Source organism: Eubalaena glacialis, chromosome 2 (assembly GCF_028564815.1).
Source record: "Eubalaena glacialis isolate mEubGla1 chromosome 2, mEubGla1.1.hap2.+ XY, whole genome shotgun sequence".
NCBI classification, from domain to species: domain Eukaryota; kingdom Metazoa; phylum Chordata; class Mammalia; order Artiodactyla; family Balaenidae; genus Eubalaena; species Eubalaena glacialis.
The window spans coordinates 193,878,168-193,895,215 of record NC_083717.1 but is presented as its reverse complement, the minus strand read 5'-3'; the positions used below and the strand labels follow the sequence as shown (position 1 = coordinate 193,895,215).

The following is a 17,048-nucleotide window of genomic DNA, read 5'->3' as shown; positions in this document are numbered from 1 at the left end:
TCCGTATTTTCAAAATAGGTTTTAATCATAAGCTTTATATACAAATTGTTGTACAATTATTTTAATAAAGGGAAATAGTGAAAAGTACAAAACACAAATCTTGTTCCTTCCCCTGTGAAGTAGCAAAGGTTTGTTCATAGACCCAGATGAGTGACACACGAACGGGCAGTCTGTGAGATGCGCTCCAGTACAAATCAGGCCAAGTTACCACTGCCCAGATCACTTCCGTGGAAGAATTAATGGGACGAACATCAAGGGACCAGAACCATCTAGTAAACTTGGGCACTCATAAAAACATGGTACAGATTATGCTAAAAAGAGTTTAGCAGTAGTGTAGCTCAGTCTCTCCCACCCCTAATTAGGCATCGATAAGAGACAGATTCTAAAGCACGAGGTGTTCTGAGCATTAATCAACTGTGTACGTATTGCACTAGGTAAGCTCCGAGTACTTGAGTTGCGTTTCCAGCACGGGTAGGCTTAGTTGCGCCTGTGCGTGCGCGGCGAGCAGGTGCTGCTGCCCCTAGCGGACTGTCCAGCCCATGTGGCGTTACTGGTCCCGAGATTCGTAGAGAAGCTTGGCAGCCTGCAAGGTGACCAGAGATAAATGCGTGTGCCTGGCTGGAGCCCGTGGGGGCACCCCGGCTAGGCAGGCGGCGGGCCTCCCTCTGGGAAAGGTGGGCAGTGCTCTGAGCAGAAGGGCCGGGCCCACGGTACCTTGTGCATGGCCACCAGCCATGCTGTCGCCTGCCTTCTGCTGCCGTTCGCGTCCTCCCCGGCCGTCAGCTTCAGCTGCGTCACGCCCTCCGCCCCTGGCGCCGTGTACTGCAGGGTCATGCCTGTGGCCCGCGCGTTGCCTCCTGGAGCGGGGAGACAAGGTGATGCCCGAGGGGACGCTGAGCGCCCAGGGTGCCGCCGGCCCTGATGTGCTGGCCGGGGCGCCTCCTCCCCAGCCCTGGTGCTGGCCTCGGACGGAGGCGGCCTGGTAGCGGGGCCTGGGCTAGGGGCTGCCCAGCGGATGAGCCCGAGCTCACAGGGCGGGACAAACGCTCGGCACCGCGTGGCCGAGAACCCAGGGAGAAGGCGCGGTGCCGTCGGGAGGGCTGCCCGGGCTGCACCCTGCCTGTCACGCTGGCCTCACCCCCACCCTACTCTGGAGAGCCAGGGTCAAAGCGGAGGGCACAAGTGCCACCAACACCCCACTCTAGTACACGAGCTCCTGAAAAGATGCCGTGTGGGGTCGGCCTGCTGGGACAACTGCCCGCCTTTGGGCTGTGACGCCATGGACGACGACAGGACCGCAGCACCTGCTCTGAGAACCAACGGCTGGAGGAAGAGACGGCCCTTCTGTCACGACCGCAGTCAAAAAAGTGGCAAGGAGACCAAGCCTCGCAGTGGAGTTTGCCTACAGCTGTTCTACTTTGTGACTTGGGAGGAAAACTCCGTTGTGAGCAGTTACCCAGCTCAGAAGATCCCTTCCATCAGACGCAGGTCTCAGAGTCAAACGCAGGCCGGCGGGGGAGCAGGTGCTGGGTGGGAGAGGCCCGGCCCACCGGGAGGTCGATCCAGCTGGAAGTGCTCCGCCACCCAAGGCCTGGGACGCCCCCCATGACCTTTCATAAGCCACGGTTCGACCCTGGGTGTCAAGTGGCTTGTCCCCGCCTGAGCTCCTTGCAGGAGTGCCCCCTGCCCCGGGCTCTGGGGCAGGCAGGCTGTGCTCTGCCCACCCCCCGCTCCCGTAAGTAGACTTTTACTGGCCCAGGCCACGTTTCCATGGCTCCTATGACTGCTGTCGCATTTTGAGTCTGTGTCCGGCAGAGCTGCATGCAAGTACCTGGGCCTCGACAGAAAGTGTGCGACGCTGCTGTGGCCGCCGCCCCCGCCCCCACCCCCTCGAGAACACATTTTTCTGGGCATTTAACGGTTCCGGAAGCGTGGGCAGAGCAGGACTCACTGTCCTCCCAGCACCGCCACAAGGGGGCGCGTGGCGCCACCAGCCCTCGGCCCCGCCCACATGCGGGAAGGACACGGAGGGATGCCCCGGCCTGGGTGGGGGGTGGCCCCCCGCTTCTCCGGACCGTGACTTCCGCACCTTCGACTCACGGCGCAGCACAGGTGCCACCACGCACAAGCCTGTGCTCGGGCACGGGGGGCAAACGCCGCACCGGCCCGCTCCCCTCGCCACCTGCGGGCCCAGGAGCGCAGGGAGGCTCCTACGAGAGAACACGGGAGCGAGCGCGCTGCGGAGGGACGGGAGGGACAGGAGCGCGCTGGGGAGGGCCGCCGCCCGCGCCCCCCTCGCGTGGCCCGCTCAGGCCCAGCGGATGCCCAGGGGACGTTAGGCAACACTGCGTAGGGCTCCCCTTGGGAGCGCAGAACTGAGCAGATGAGATAGATTGCTTCATTTATGCTTTGTCTGCCCGTCTTAGACCCAACTGTCCTTCAAATCAACCAAAAGAAGGGAATGTGTGTTTCACAGAGAGCCTCGGCGTGGACCCCAACACACAGCAGGGTCTGGAGGAGGCGCGGCCCGGCGCGGGGGCAGGGAGAGCGGCGGGGAGCGGGGAGCTGACCTTCAGAGACGGGCTGGCTCCCCGGGAGGCTGGTGTAAGTGTGCATGTCTTTTTCTACGTCAAGAAGGTAGGCAGGCAGGAGAGAAGAACAAGCAAGAGCCGATCAGAAAACAGAAAGCAAGACGGACTAAGTCACGTGGGTTTCTTCAGCACACTGCGCCCAACACGGAACACCAACTCCGCTTCCGTGGAAGGACAGCTGCTGAAGTGCGCAAGTTTAGGTGGAAAGATCCAGAACAGGCTAAGCGCTCCGCAAGCTCCAGGAGGAGGGTTGTCCCCGCAGACCCTGGGGGCCGTGGTGCCGGGCGGGCAACGCTCCAGGCATCGGGGAATCGGGCCGATGCCAGCTGCCGCCGGAGCCTTACCCCTGACCCGAGTCCAACAGAAAGTGAAACGTACAGAAGGGCAGAGTCCCCGCTTGTTTTACACGTTAAGCCCCATTCGCCTGGTGAGCCACTCACTAAACACAAGCCCCTGCTGTGGCTGAGCGGGACGGCCCACAGACCCCGAGAGTCACCCAGGCCGGTGCCACACGGCACTCACCTCCAGGAGGGAAGCCTTCTGTGAGCATCTGCACGGCGGCAATGCGCGTGACCTCGACCTCGTGGCGACTGTCCCCGTCCAGAAGCAGGTACCTGCAGCAAACAAAGGGTGTCCACACCGCGTCACTTCAGGCTCGGAGCGACAGAGCGTCAGTGCCGAGCAGCACCCGCTCTTACCTCTGGTTGCTGGAAAGACGACAGACCATCGTGTCTGACTTCTCCGAGTTTCCAAAAGTTACGAGGAAGGTGGCTCCTGGGGATGAAAACCAGACATGAGGCCCCGGCAGCTCCCTTCTCACCTCCCCTTCCAGGCCAGCCCACCAGGGGACACGCACAGAGGACAAAAGGAAAGCAAGACAGGTGGCAGCTCTGTTCTGCGGGGCCCTCGGCTGAGGCGGAAAGGCCGTGACAGGGTTGGGGTTCAACAGCAGAAATAAAAGGCGCTGCCTGGGGCTCCCAGGGGCCTTACCTCCCAAGGGCCTAGATCACAGGGCACCGACCCTCCCCCAGCGCTCGGGGGCCACTGGGCAGCACCACCCGCCCTGCTGCCAGGAGGGGGAGGGGGCCCGCAGGCCAGGGGGGCTAGGCTGCCAAGGCCCGGGAGAGGGCAGCAGGCACGGGGAAGGGCAGCAGGCCCGGGGAAGGGGCAGCAGGCACGGGGAAGGGGCAGCAGGCCCGGGAAAGGGGCAGCAGGCCCGGGGAAGGGCAGCAGGCCCGGGGAAGGGCAGCAGGCACGGGGAGGGGGCAGCAGGCACGGGGAGGGGGCAGCAGGCCCGGGGAAGGGGCAGCAGGCCCGGGGAAGGGCAGCAGGCCCGGGGAAGGGCAGCAGGCACGGGGAGGGGGCAGCAGGCCCGGGGAGGGGGCAGCAGGCCCGGGGAGAGAGCTGCCCTCTCGCCACCACCATGTCCCAGGACTGCCGGGGCCGCACCTGGAGTCCCAATCAGCGGTCCCAAGCCTGCAGCAGGCGCTCTGCAGAGACAGAGGCCAGGCAGGGCATCACAGCATCGCAGCCACCACATGACAGACACGAGGCCCCAGGTGCTCACCGCTCAGGAGCAGCTTGAGCTGCTTGTCGTAGAACTCGGCCTCCCGGTGGGACACCAGGGCGCACTCGGCGCACTGCCGCACGGGATCCACGAAGCACATGCGCCGCAGCGCCACCTTCTGGCTGCAGCACTTGTCGCAGAAGCACTTCCCACACCGGCGACAGTGGTGCTGGAGACGCGGGGCAGGCAGTGAGTACCCCCGGAGACCCGCGCCACCGGCATCCACTACCAGATGCCTCGAGGGTCCCAATGGTTTCCCAGCGGCCGGACCCCCGCCTGCTGACCAGGCCGCCACTGTCCCCGAGGCTCCGCGACAGACAGCACCCACTCCCACCCCCCACTCCCCCTACCGCCCCACCGCAGCTCACCTTCCTGGTGAGAAAGTCAAACTTGGTGTCGCACTGCATGCACCTCGGGCACTAGGAGAGAAGGTGACAGGGCGTCAGGACCCGGCTGCCGAGGCCACGCGGTCAGCTCCTCGGGGAGCCCCGTCCTGTCGCCAGAACCCAGGATCGGCTGTGAGATGATGCGATGCCGCAGCAGAAAGTGATCTACACCGGGTCCCCGCGCGGAGAAGCGCAGTGGGTCTGCTGAGCTGGGGCAGCGTCCAGCTAGCAAGGGTGCTACGAGGCCCAAACGCCCGGGGCTCAGCGGGGAGGCCGGGGACAGTGCTCCAGGGACAGGCCGAGGCCCAGGGCCGGAAATGGCCACATTATCACCAAACCAACCAATCACGCAGAGGCCCTCAGACCTGTCATCTGACACAGAACACAGGGTTTCTTCCCATCCTGGCACCAAGTGCGGACAGACTGTCCCCGCGCCGCCAAGGCTCAGTGGGAAAGCTGCTCCTGGACACATGTGCCACCTCACCCCAATGACACAGTGACAGTAAAATGCCACTGTCAGGGAGCCAGACACCCTGACCACCCCGCGACCCTAACCTGGCCAGTCCCCAGTCAGTCCTGGCCAACACGGCCTGACCCCAGTGTCCTGCCCTTCGTCCTCACTGCCTGGCTTCAATCTGGGCAGCCAGAACCCACTCGCCGCCCGGGCTTCATTCCCCATCCTCCCTGTTCTGCCAGCGCAGTACTTGACCTTGACCCCTACTCTGCACCCCTCCCGCCCCCAGGCCTGCGCCTGCAGCTGTGTCTGTCGCTCTGAGGAAATGCACAGCAGGTGCCAGGGCCCACCATGGGGCCGGGACCCTGAGGAAGCTTCTGGAAGGAGCCTGGCATCCACACGCAGTGTGCCCTTCTCCGTGGGAGGGCAGGGGTCCAGGCCGGCCCCCAGCCCCACCCAGCTCTACACGGCCACGGCCCCACCCTGGGCTGGTGTCTAAGCGTTCTGAGATCCCGTAACGTTTCCTTATTTTCTCTTTGCTCTTACGCTGCTTTCTGGGCTGGGACACAGGGCCTGGCCCACCTTGGCCCTCCAGAACCATCCACAGAGTCCCTGCCGGCGTCAGGCACGAACTGGCTAATCACAGCGCAGCTGCTTCCACCAGCCCCTGCCATTGCCTCTCGCTGTCAGTTCTGGAACGTTGCGTGTGTTTGGCCCTCGGGCCTCCACCCATGGCAGGGCATCTGTGTGCCACGCTCTCCTGTGACCTCACACATCTGCCAGCCACAGAATCCACTGGATGCGGGGAAAGCCAGCAGGACCACCATCATCAGGCCAGGCTCCAGTGCGAGAGCTGCTTCCCGAGTCTATGTGCGTCCTGCACCCACGGCGGGGACATGGAGCCCAGGGCTGCCCCACCCTCGCCGGGAGGCTCGCATCTAGGCAACTGAGAGACCAATTTCTAAACTAAGACCACAGCCGAATTTAAAATTTGCTCCCGGGGCTTCCCTGGTGGTGCAGTGGCTAAGAATCCACCTGCCAATGCAGGGGATGAGGGTTTGAGCCCTGGTCTGGGAAGATCCCACATGCTGCGGAGCAACTAAGCCCATGCGCCACAAATACTGAGCCTGCGTTCTAGAGCCCGTGAGCCACAACTACTGAGCCCACACGCCACAACTACTGAGCCTGTGCTCTAGAGCCCACAAGCCACAACTACTGAGCCTGCACTCTAGAGCTCCCGAGCCACAACTACTGAGCTCACGTGCCACAACCACTGAGCCCACGTGCCACAACCACTGAGCCCATGTGCCACAACTACTGAGTCTGAGCTCTAGAGCCCGTGAGCCACAACTACTGAGCCCACATGCCACAACTACTGAGCCCACACGCCACAACTACTGAGCTTGTGAGCCACAACTACTGAGCCTGTGCTCTAGAGCCCACGAGCCACAACTACTGAGGCTGCATGCCACAACTACTGAAGCCCGTGCGCCTAGAGCCCGTGCTCTGCAACAAGAGAAGCCACCGTAATGAGAAGCCTGCGCACCGCAACGAAGAGCAGCCCCTGCTCACCACAACTAGAGAAAGCCCGCGCGCAGCAACGAAGACCCAACGCAGCCAAAAATAAATAAATAAAATAAATAAATTTTTTAAATAAATAAATAAATAAATAAAATTCGCTCCCTTAAAAACATTAGTGATCTAGAAGTTTTGTATTAATCTAAATAACCAACGAGGTTATTCAGAAAACGTACAGGCTTTTAAATAAGGTAAGTTTCCTGTGGATTATATAAAAGAAGCTTTTAAAGTTATCAAGAGAACAATTTGATATGAAAAGAGAACTAAATAAGGAAATAAAGCAACTGGTGAAGATATGAGCGTAAAATTACCACCAAAGAACTCACACCTTGTCTGATAAACCAGCTGCATCGAAAGGAAACAAAAAGCCCAGGCCGAGGCCCAGCACCAGACCCCGTGCACCTGACCTGGACCCAGAGGCTCTGGGGTTCCGGGAAACCGCTGTTTGGGGAGACGGAGTCCAGAAACCAGGTGTGAGCAACCCACCTGCACCATGTGTGACAAAAGCTGCCCGGGTTCCAGCCTCTCAGACTACGTCGCACCCAGGCCTGTGTGTCACCGCGGCTCCGCTAGGGTGGGCTGGGGCTGGCGTCACAGACAGGCACACTTGCAAGGGAGAACCGGGACCCGCAGGAGCTCAGTGAGGGCCCTGCGTGCGAGGTGCAGGTTAAGGCACAGACACACACAGCACACGCCCACAGGCACAGAGACACAGACACACACGCAGATGCTGCCTGATCCCCCCCGGGCTGCCGCAGGCCGCTCCCCACCCGCCAGGACGGGCGGTAGGACCAGCAGGGCCGTCCTCGTCCTCATCCTCGAGTGAAACAGTGTCAACGGTGGAGCCTGCAGCCCACCTCCGGGGCCCCTGCGCTCACCCCCAGGACTCCCGCCCCGCAGTTGGGAGGAAGCCGGTGGTAAGGGTGGCCTCCACAGGGTCCCCTGGGCGCCCACGAGACGACGGGGGAGCCGGGGGGCGGCACAGACAGCCACTAGTGCAACACCCGACCCCGAGCGCGCTCCCGGCTGCAGCCCCAGGGTCAGAGCCCAGCAGCCTCAACCCCTCACCGAGCCAGGAGAGCAACAGCTGACTCGTGCCCACCCTGCCGACGCAGGAGAGTTCAGACGAGGTTGGGGGTGTGCTTTCTGGTGGGGAAGTGAGAAGATTACGAGCAATCAAAGGAGAAACCAGAAAGGGCCACAGGAAGCCGGGCCCAGATGGCAGACTTCAGGGCAGAAGGGGCCTTCGGGGATCGTGGGGTCCACACCAGCACGCGGCCAAGGGCAGAGGCTGGGCCACAGGGCTGCTTGGAGACCCGCGGTCTCTGCCGACCTGCTGTCCGACTCCAGCACAGGGAGCCCTGGGGGTGCCCAGGGTAGCGCATCAGGACGGCTGACAGGGCATCTCCCCTCAAAGTAGAAGAGTCGGAAGAGAGAGTTTGGAGAGTTTAAAGGAGTGTTTAAAAAGAAGTTACTATAAAAAGGACAGAATCTGGGGACAGATGCCCACCCTCCCTCTGAGGCTGGAGCGGCAAAGGGCAGTCACGCCTCCTCCCACACTGTCCTTGGCGGCGCTGGGAGAGACAACACCTGCCTGGCTGCGCCTGGCTCGCACGCTAGACCGTTTCTCAGGCTACGAGGGGACTTCCCTGGTGGTCCAGTGGGTAAGATCCTGGGCTCCCAGCGCAGGCGGCCCAGGTTCGATCCCTGGTCGGGGAACTAGATCCCACGTGCATGCCGCAACTCAGACCCGGCACAGCCGAAACAAACAAGCGAATAAATAAATAAATATTTTTTTTAAAAAAGCTTTCTCCTCCTAGAGCCCGTGCTCCGCAACAAGAGAAGCCACCGCAATGAGAAGCCCGCGCACAGCAACCAAGAGTAGCCCCCGCTCGCCGCAACTAGAGAAAGTCCGCGCGCAGCAACGAAGACCCAACGCAGCCAAAAATAAATAAATTAAATAAAAAGAAAAAGGCTTCCTCAAAAGTAAATCATAAAAATAAGTTACAAATTACATGTATTACTGTATCTTTGTTGAAAAACAACCGTTTTTAAAGAGTAAAAGCATAACTCCTACAAATATAAAATGAACCCACGTCAAAGATTTAACTCATGGACTCCCCTGGTGGCGCAGTGGTTAAGAATCCGCCTGCCAATGCAGGGGACACGGGTTCGAGCCCAGGTCCGGGAAGATCCCACATGCCACGGAGCAACTGGGCCCGTGCGCCACAAGTACTGAGCCCGCGTGCCACAACTACTGAAGCCCGTGCGCCTAGAGCCCGCGCACTGCAACAAGAGAAGCCGCTGCAATGAGAAGCCCGCGCACCGCAACAAAGAGTAGCTCCCACTCACCACAACTAGAGAAAGCCCGCGCGCAGCAATGAAGACCCAATGCAGCCAAAAATAAATTAATTAAAATAAATTTTAAAAAAAAGATTTAACTCATTAACTAATGAGGGAACCAATAAAATGTTAGAAACCAGCTCACGGGACGAAGAGCAGACACACAGCAGCCCCGGGACTGAGACGAATTTGACAACAGATGCTTTCACGGGGGTGGGTGGGGCGCCTGAGGGAAGGAGGGGAGGGACAGAACACCTCCGAGGACAAAGCCCAGAGCCATCAAACAGGGAACAGCAGGTGCAGACACCACATCCCAGGAAGGAGAGGCGGCCACTGCCCGCGTCCCACAGGACGGCCAGGAACCCGCCTTCTCCCAACACTGGCAGCAGCGCCCCGCAGGCCTGAGGGGCCGTGGGCAGCTCTCCTGGCTCCTCACCACGGGGGACCCGCCTGGGATCCCGGAGGCCAGGAGACCAGAGACCAGGGACGCCGCCCACAGTGCTCTGGGAACGCGTCCTGCAAAGGCCCCTCCCCACCTGCCCTAGAGAAGACTAACAGACACCCCTGTCCACCCACCACAAGCCACACGTGGACTGCTGATGGGACGGGCTGACTCGTCCATCGGAACAAAGTGCCCACGAGCTTGACTTGATAAAACCTTCATTAATCTCTCCTTCCTTCAGGGCCTTGAACTCTGACCCACCCCGCAGCCTGAGACAGGCTGTCCTGGGGTGGTGCAGCCCCTGATCCGCTGTCAGATCACACCACCTGCCCCTCCCACCCCGTTCCCTTCTAGCCTGGGCTGCCCCTCCCATGGAGCAACCCCTACCACCTGCCCTTGGAGAGCTCGCAGGGCCCTGGGCCAGACCTCCCCCCACAGTGACCCTGTGGGACACAAATCTCTCCTCACCTTGTTTTTGTTTGACACACTTGTGCTCTCTCCTCCCCGGTTCTGCATCTGCAGAGCATCTGACGTCATTGACAGTGCAGAGCCATCATCATCACTGGCTGTACCCAGCGCCCAGGACAGGAAGAAAGGGGCTGCAAAACTGCATGGATTCTAACGATAAAATTCAGTATCTTGGGCTACTTGTAGCAAGTCCTTACGGCTGTGTGCCCAGACAGCCCACCCCTAAGCCCACTCTCCTGGTCATGGAACACTCGGACGGCAGTCACACGAGGCCCAAGCTGTTCCCAGGCCTCCTCCCAGTCCCACCACTGCCTCCCCACCTCACAAGCTCCCAGGGAGCACAGAGACACCAGGAAAGCGAGTCTCAGTTATTTCTGGGGCAGGAACCCCTCTGAGAAGCTGAGAGCTACAGACGTACCCACATCCCCATGTTTTCCAACATCTGTAAGGGATGCCCCTGTGGGCCCCAGCCACCAAGCTGACGCAGGGTCAGGCACTGAGTAAAGAGTTGATAGGGCTTCCCTGGTGGTGCAGCGGTTAAGAATCTGCCTGCCAATGCAGGGGACACGGGTTCAAGCCCTGGTCCGGGAAGATCCCAAATGCTGTGGAGCAGCTAAGCCCATGCGCCACAACTACTGAGCCTGTGCTCTAGAGCCCGCGAGCCACAACTACTGAGCCCGCGAGCCACAACTACTGAGCCCGCGAGCCACAACGACTGAGCCTGCGTGCCACAACTACTGAGCCCACGCGCCTAGAGTCTGCACACCGCAACGAAGACCCAATGCAGCCAAAAATTAATTAATCAATTAAAAAAAAAAAAGAATCCCACTTTGATAATGGCAACACAACGAGAAGACCACATGTAAATAAACTTAAAAAAAAAAAAAAAAAGGTGATAGATGGGCAACAGGCTGGCCGCTGATGGACCCAGAAGAAGACAGCTGGGACGAAGAACGCAGGACGGCTGCACACAACCGTGACGCTCATCCACCCACAGCTGAGCGCGGGGGCGGGCGAAGCTGAGGACGGCATGTCGCCCCCTGCCATGCTCCACCTATGCCCCGCCACCGCCCGTCCCAAACCACAAGTAAACCTACTTCTCAGCACTGGTATCTCCACGCTTGAGTCCCCTCCCCACACACCAGGGTCGTGGGTCCCACAAGCACTGGACAGGCCGAGGGCCGCCAAGCCGAGCGAGCAGCAGGGCAAGCCCCCGGCCCCCCACGCCCGCGCCAAGAGCCGCCGCAACCAAGGCCAGACTTCATCCCGACTCCCCCAGCCCGAACTGCCCCACTCCAAGTTTCTTTTCCTCCGGACACTTCCTTTGGTCACTTCTGGACTCTAGGACATTCCCCAGTACATTTCAACACGCACTTCCTCAAACTCAGAGGAGAAACTGTCCACGGTCACTTGGAGGCTTCCTCCCCACTCTGAGCTCCCTCCGCCTCTAGGGCCTTCTTTGGCTGCTCAGACGGCAAACTGGGGGCGTGTTTCTGGAAGGCACCCCGCCATCCTTCCAACATGAGAACGAAACTTCTGTTACAGGAGGAAGTGCCACGCTGATCCAAGCACGCCCACCCAACCTGATCACTTTCCCGAGAGCCCCCAGACAGGCGGGCAGGGCTCCAGACGCACCTCAACACCAGACCCGCAAAGAAGGACAACACATGCAGTACAACCTACGAAACAATCATTTCAGGAAAGAGCAAAGGGCCCTGAAGAGGGCTGGCAGAGGGGACCCAGAGGTTAACTGAAGAGCAGCTTGCGGGCTGCAGGGGAAAACTGCACATCGTCCAGAGGGGTGTTCTCCCGCACATACGGTCCCTAAGTGGACATATCCACTGCTGTGACATTTCATGGGGGATCAATCAGGGGAAATAATGTCTAAAGAGGGTCCTCGGGGGACAACAGTGGAAAAAGACTGACACTCTGACCTGGCCTCGAGGACACGCTTGGTGCCCACTCAGTGAAGTGGAGATGCTGCGGACACAGTATGTCCCTGTCCCGGCTCCCCTCCCCCGCCGTGGAATAGACCAACTCGCCTCTAGCTCCTGCCCTCACCTGCCTCCTTCCAGGTCAGGCTGTGCGGTTCTGACTTCTCTTCGAACCTTGATAACACCTGTCCGGCTCCCTCACTGATGCAGTTAAAAGAGCTCCGGAACATGCATTCACTTAGGAGAACGAGAGTCGTGATATTACCTTTTTTCTCTTTAATCACCTTTTCACAGCACTAAACCAAGGAGACCACGCGAGAAAAGGTATGTTCTGTGATTTCAAAGACTGCAAACGCCAGGAGGAAAAATGCAGACGAGAAAGAGCACAGACAGGGCGACCAGAAACCCAAGAGGAAGGGAGGACGTGGCCTGGGCCAGCTCAGTGACCCGCCTGCGCACCAACATCTCACCGTCTCTGTGCACTGGCCTGCAGGGACTCGGTGACCAGGAGACGGGAGAAAAGGGCAGCCCTGGCAGGACGGCGCTGAGACCTCCCCGCAGCTGGCCCAACCGCCCCTCCGAGCTCTGGGCGCTTCACCGCCAGTGCCCTGAAAACACCTGATCGCATCCTCCCCTTCGCCCCCCTGCAGAAAACATGCCGCCTGCAACCGTGATTCTAGGGGGAGGAAGGAAAAGTGGTCAATCGGAATGCTGGAAAGAGATGCAACTTAAAGCATTTTCAAAAATCGTGCTACTTTTATGTCTCTGGGACGTCTGTGATTTACAGGAATGCGAGAAGTTTTTCCGCCTGGTTTAGCATAGCTGAGAATAACCGGCTTATGGGATCCAGTCCAAACCCTGTGGCACAGCACAAAAGGGCCTTCAGAGGTTCCGCCCTCACCCCGCCCACGGGAGAGCTCACGCCCCGCCCCGCCCCTCACCTCTGGGAGCAGGTGCAGCTCCCCAGGCAGGACGCCCTCCAGACGCCCCACCTGGACACGCGTACTCACTCCCAAGACTCCCTCAGACACCACCGCCAGGCAGTCCACACAGCGAGAGTCCCCTACACAGAGCGCTGATTATAAATAAACAAACACGGGCCTCCTCTCCTCCCTCGCGGGAGGGGGTCGCAACTGTCTCAAAGGTTCCAGCCCAGCAGCTCGACCAATGGATGTGGCGGAATCCACAGATGACCTCGCAGCTGGGCAAAGCCCGGGTCGTATCAGGAAGGGAGATCTGTGAGGGGTCACAGAAACCTCGGGGGGCAGTTTCTGAAGAGCGGGAGAGACTGGGCGCCCCGCGAAAGGAAACCAGGCCAGGCAGAGTACCCGTGGCCCGGGAGGGGTGGACCCCGGGAGCTCCGCTAAGGCGCGGGGCAGGGGTCCCGAGGGCGGCCGGGTTTGGGGGTGGGGAGGACAGAAGGGCCGCCCGGAGGAGGCAGTTCCGGGGCCGGGGTGCGCGGGGAGCGGAGGGCGGGTCGGGCTGCGGAGGGGCGTCGGGGAGGCAGGGCGGGCCCGGGGAGCCGACGCGGGGCGCGGACGCGGGGAGGGTTGGGGGCAAGGGGAGGGGACAGGGGGCGCGGACCCGGTCCCGGGGCTGACGGGCGTCTGCGACCTACCTCCTTGTCCGGGACCCACTGTGGCTCCTCCAGGCCGAACGGGCTGCCGAAGGCGCGGTGCTCGGGCACCATACGCAGGCCGCTGGGGGAGCGAACCAGCTTCTTGGCGTCGTGGCGCGCGGTCACCTCGGAGGACATGACGCCGCCCCAGCGCTCGCCCGCCGCCCGCAACCGGGCCCTAGCCCCCCGGGAGCCCCGCCCCGCCCCGCCCCGCCCCGCCAGCGCGACTGACAGCGCCCGCGCCCAATCGCCACGCCAAGCACGGAGCGCGGACCAATCGCCGCCAGGTATCCGCCCCGTCGCTGCGCTCTCCAGTTGGAGCAAGGGTACCTCCCCTGCCACCCTGCGGTCGGCCACCAATAGGCATTGAGGGCCGGCCCGAGCACGCTCCGCCCCCTCGGGGCTATTGAGACTTTGGATTGGCCAGTTAGTAGGCGACGTGAGCGCCGCTTCCTCTCTGATTGGCGTATCCGGCGCGGGGCGCCCGGCGCTCATTGGAAGAGTAGGCTGAGCGAGGTAGGACGGCGCGAAGAAGCGTGTGGAGCGCGGGCTAGGTGAGTGCGAGGAGTGGCCGCCGTGGTCCGGGGCGGGATGGAGGCAGGGGTGGCCTTGGGCACCGAGACCGCAGCTCGGCTCCCGCGCGGCCCTCCTCCTGGGACTTTGGGGGGACGGGGTCGCGCGTCATCGATGCCCCAAGCCGCGGTTCGCACCCGCGGGCGGGCGGGCAGAAGGCACAGCCGAGCGAGGGGACGAGTGAGGGTCCGAGCGAGTCTCGGCGGCGGGAGGGAGCCCGGGGCCGGTGCCGCGCGGGCTGGCGAGCGGGGCTGGGACAGGAGGGGCCCGGTCCTGGGGCCGTCAGCCCGCAGAGCTGCAAGGCCAGTTTGGGCTGTGGCAGCTGTCCAGGGGCCGTGGGGTGGGGCGGGAGGGGGTGGGGGGTGGACAACCTCGGAGATGCAGCGCCCGGTGGGAAGAGCAGATGCGCGTGGGTGGCAGGGTGCGTCTGCAGGGCGCCCTGGTCCATCGGACGGCCAAGGCGGGGTCTACTGGACACCCAGGTCTGGGGGAGTGGGGAGTGCTCAAAGCTTCAGGGGCTGAAGAGAGAAGAGGTTCCCAGAGGCAGAAGCGGATCCTGAGAAGCGAGGGGGGCCAGAAGTCCAGGCTGGCCAGTTCTGGAGAAACCACAGAGGTGGCCCAGGCGTGGGAGGACCTGTGTGGCCACCCAAGGTCCCAGGTGAAAGCTTCCTCCCAGCAGCCCCAGGATGAAGGAGTGCTCGTTGGCGCCCTTAGTGGGAGGGGGAGCCGGAAAAGATGCCCAGCCTTGAGGGTGGGCTGCTCCCAACAGGGCTGGACACCCCCGGGCAGGTCAGCCTCTGGATAACCGAGTTCTGCGGAGTATGGAGACCAAACGATTCCCTTTGGATTTGTTAACAGGTGGGCCGTGTAAACTCAGGGTCGGGCTAATTTGGGTCAGGGGCTTAGAACACACAGCCTGGACCTGCGTCGCAGGCCGGCTGCTTGCTGGCTGCATGACCTTTAGCTTGTCGTGTAACCACTCTGTGCTTCTGTTTTCTCACCAGCAAAACAGGGTTATAATATTGCTGGTGTGAAGTTTGAGTTCATACCTGTCACGCGCTTGGAAGAGACTAAGTGTTTGATAAATGTCAGCCCTCGACCTTTCATTACCTTCGGTGATTTTAGGGCAACATCAGTGGAGCTGTATGTAGTTTGCCTGAATTTAGCTCTGAACTTGGCCAGAGAAAGAATGAACAGTTTCAGTGTGTGGGGATTGGTTCCTTCCACCCCGACCAACCCTCCGGTTCCTTTGGGTGGCTGTCTGGTTGAGCGGGAGACGCCCTGAACACGTTTATTTTAGTGCATTAGTTTTGAAAGGAGATCTTCCCTCATTCTCTAACCCTTGAGTCCTTAGTTTGCGTCAACGAAAGCTGCCGGAAACCTGAGTGTTGCCCCCAGGGTGGAGGTGGGCCCATCTGCCGCGGCCCCGCCTTCCTGTCCCAGTGTGTGTTGGCGGCATGGGGTCCTCAGGCCCCCTGACAGCCCCAGAGCCCCAGAGATACAGGAAAGTGATTCCACCTGGGAAGGCTCGGGGACCTAACTGGAGTTTCCTCGAAGTCTCGCGCTGGGCCCTAAGAGTTGATGCGCCTTCACACTCACCAAGCAGCGCCCGCTGTTAGCTGTGCCCCTGAAACGGTACCTGCACTCAGATGCTCCTGGAAGCTGCTGCGCTCTGTCCAGGCCCGCCCCGTGCCTGCTACTGGGTGCTGCCTGGGCACATGCTTGTCCCCGGTTGGAGAAGCACAGGCCTGGAGGGTGGCTGGCTCACCCGGGCCCCTGCCTGAGGCTCTTGGTCCGGCTCCTGGGCCAGTGTCGGGTACCCAGCGGGTGCTCCGTCAGTGGGCGCTCTGCTTCTGGGGGCCCTACACCCCCATCACGGAAGCTTGAGGCCCTTCGGTTGGTGGTCACCCGCTGGTTTCCCTGCCCTGTGCCCAGCTGCTCGTCAGAATCCGAGCTTTATATGCAGGCACCTCCAGGCTGTATCCCCACGCAGGCTCCCTCCCCCCGTCTTTCAGAATCCAGACCCCAGCCCACTCGCTGCTCCCCGCTTCAGGGCCCAGCCGGGGGCTTCCCACAAGTCCAGGGGAAGAGCACACGCACTTCCTCTAGAATTTACAAACCCAGGTTGGTGTTCTGTCCGGATGTCTGATGCCCGGGCGTCTCCCACACGGCCTCAGGGTGCACTCCTAGCTACTCAACATCCCCCAGCCGCCTTGCAGTTGGTACCGGGGCCCTGCACTCAGGCCGCCCTTCTGCCCTGATGTGCAGTCCTGAGGGCCTCAGCAGTATTTACTGTCAGCCCTGCCCCGAGCAGCTGGCCTGGGAGCCCCCTGCCCCCTGCGCCAGCAGAACGTGGGAGCAGCCTGCTGGCCTGGAGACCCCCTGCCCGGGCTGTGGGCCCCAGAGCCTCGTGCTGCCCCCTCCCAGCAGCTGCCTCCAGGGGCTCCCTGAGCAGACCGCAGATGAGGGGGTGTACACGGCCCGGTTCTTTAAGCTTCCGGAGCGACCTGACACCGTCCAGAGGCCCGGGCCTCGCTGCTGCTGCTGGACGCTGAGCCTGGCCTCTGCTGAGTGGCTGCGGCCTTAGTGTCGCTGCCCTGCTGCATCCCCGGCTGTGCTGTCTTGGGTGGACACGCCGCCGGCTGCCCCTCCTGCCAGCGGGGAGGGCAGGCTGCAGGCCGGGCCGGACTCGGTGTCCGCTGTTCTCTGCTGGGGCAGCGGTTCCGACCTCCTGGGCGTCCTCTGAGATCCACCACACGTGGCCTTTTCTGCTCTTTCCAGATCGCCATGGAGACACACTTAAGGGAACTCACACCGGAGAATGCAAAGCAGGCTCCACTCAGGTGAGCCCAGCGCACACGGGCCTCTGACCGTATCCGGCGCCGTCACCCCAGAGAGGTGGGTCAGGGCAGGGCGCCCCTGGCCTGGGGGGCGTGGGGCTGGGACACAAGCCGGTTTCTCCCACTTTCTGCGGGGGATGAAGCGGGCTGACCTTCAGAATGCAAGGCGGAGGTGGCGCTTCAGAGGCACCTGTGTGTGGATTGAGTCCTAGGTTCTGAGTTATCGAACAATTGCCCGGACAGAAGCGCCACCT

At 61.5% G+C, this 17,048-nt stretch overlaps 1 protein-coding gene and 1 long non-coding RNA gene across 8 annotated transcripts; one reads left to right on the top strand and one right to left on the bottom strand.

The window, feature by feature from the left end:
- Positions 1 to 4: 4 nt before the first annotated feature.
- Positions 5 to 13,572, bottom strand: ZFYVE21 (zinc finger FYVE-type containing 21). Of its 7 annotated transcripts, none has more exons than XM_061181348.1 (9): positions 13,382 to 13,572; positions 9,830 to 9,979; positions 4,527 to 4,577; positions 4,159 to 4,327; positions 3,290 to 3,365; positions 3,114 to 3,205; positions 2,571 to 2,624; positions 715 to 857; positions 5 to 583 (listed from the first exon to the last, which is right to left on the bottom strand). In XM_061181348.1, exons 1-9 carry the CDS (start codon positions 13,517 to 13,519, stop codon positions 548 to 550), a joined length of 909 nt encoding a protein of 302 aa, XP_061037331.1. In that variant the 5' UTR covers positions 13,520 to 13,572; the 3' UTR covers positions 5 to 547. The 7 variants fall into 7 exon arrangements, with proteins under 7 accessions (XP_061037331.1, XP_061037336.1, XP_061037333.1 ...); XM_061181353.1 differs by having other exon boundaries at positions 9,830 to 9,968; positions 13,382 to 13,462; XM_061181350.1 differs by lacking the exon at positions 13,382 to 13,572 and adding an exon at positions 11,891 to 11,996 and having other exon boundaries at positions 9,830 to 9,927.
- An 856-nt stretch (positions 13,573 to 14,428) lies between these two features.
- LOC133084540 (uncharacterized) lies at positions 14,429 to 16,846 on the top strand. The gene is made up of 3 exons (XR_009699455.1): positions 14,429 to 14,612; positions 14,724 to 14,812; positions 16,736 to 16,846. It is a non-coding gene; the product is annotated as an uncharacterized LOC133084540 (long non-coding RNA).
- Positions 16,847 to 17,048: the final 202 nt, after the last annotated feature.

What these genes read in the sequence shown, in the direction of transcription:
- ZFYVE21 (XM_061181348.1), bottom strand. Translation starts at nt 13,519, where the DNA reads ATGTCCTCCGAGGTGACCGCGCGCCACGACGCCAAGAAGCTGGTTCGC. An exon ending in GCTCAAGCTGCTCCTGAGCG is followed by an intron (nt 3,366 to 4,158) that starts GTGAGCACCTGG and finishes TTTCATCCCCAG; the next exon opens with GAGCCACCTTCCTCGTAACT. An exon ending in AGAAGGCTTCCCTCCTGGAG is followed by an intron (nt 2,625 to 3,113) that starts GTGAGTGCCGTG and finishes TTCTTGACGTAG; the next exon opens with AAAAAGACATGCACACTTAC.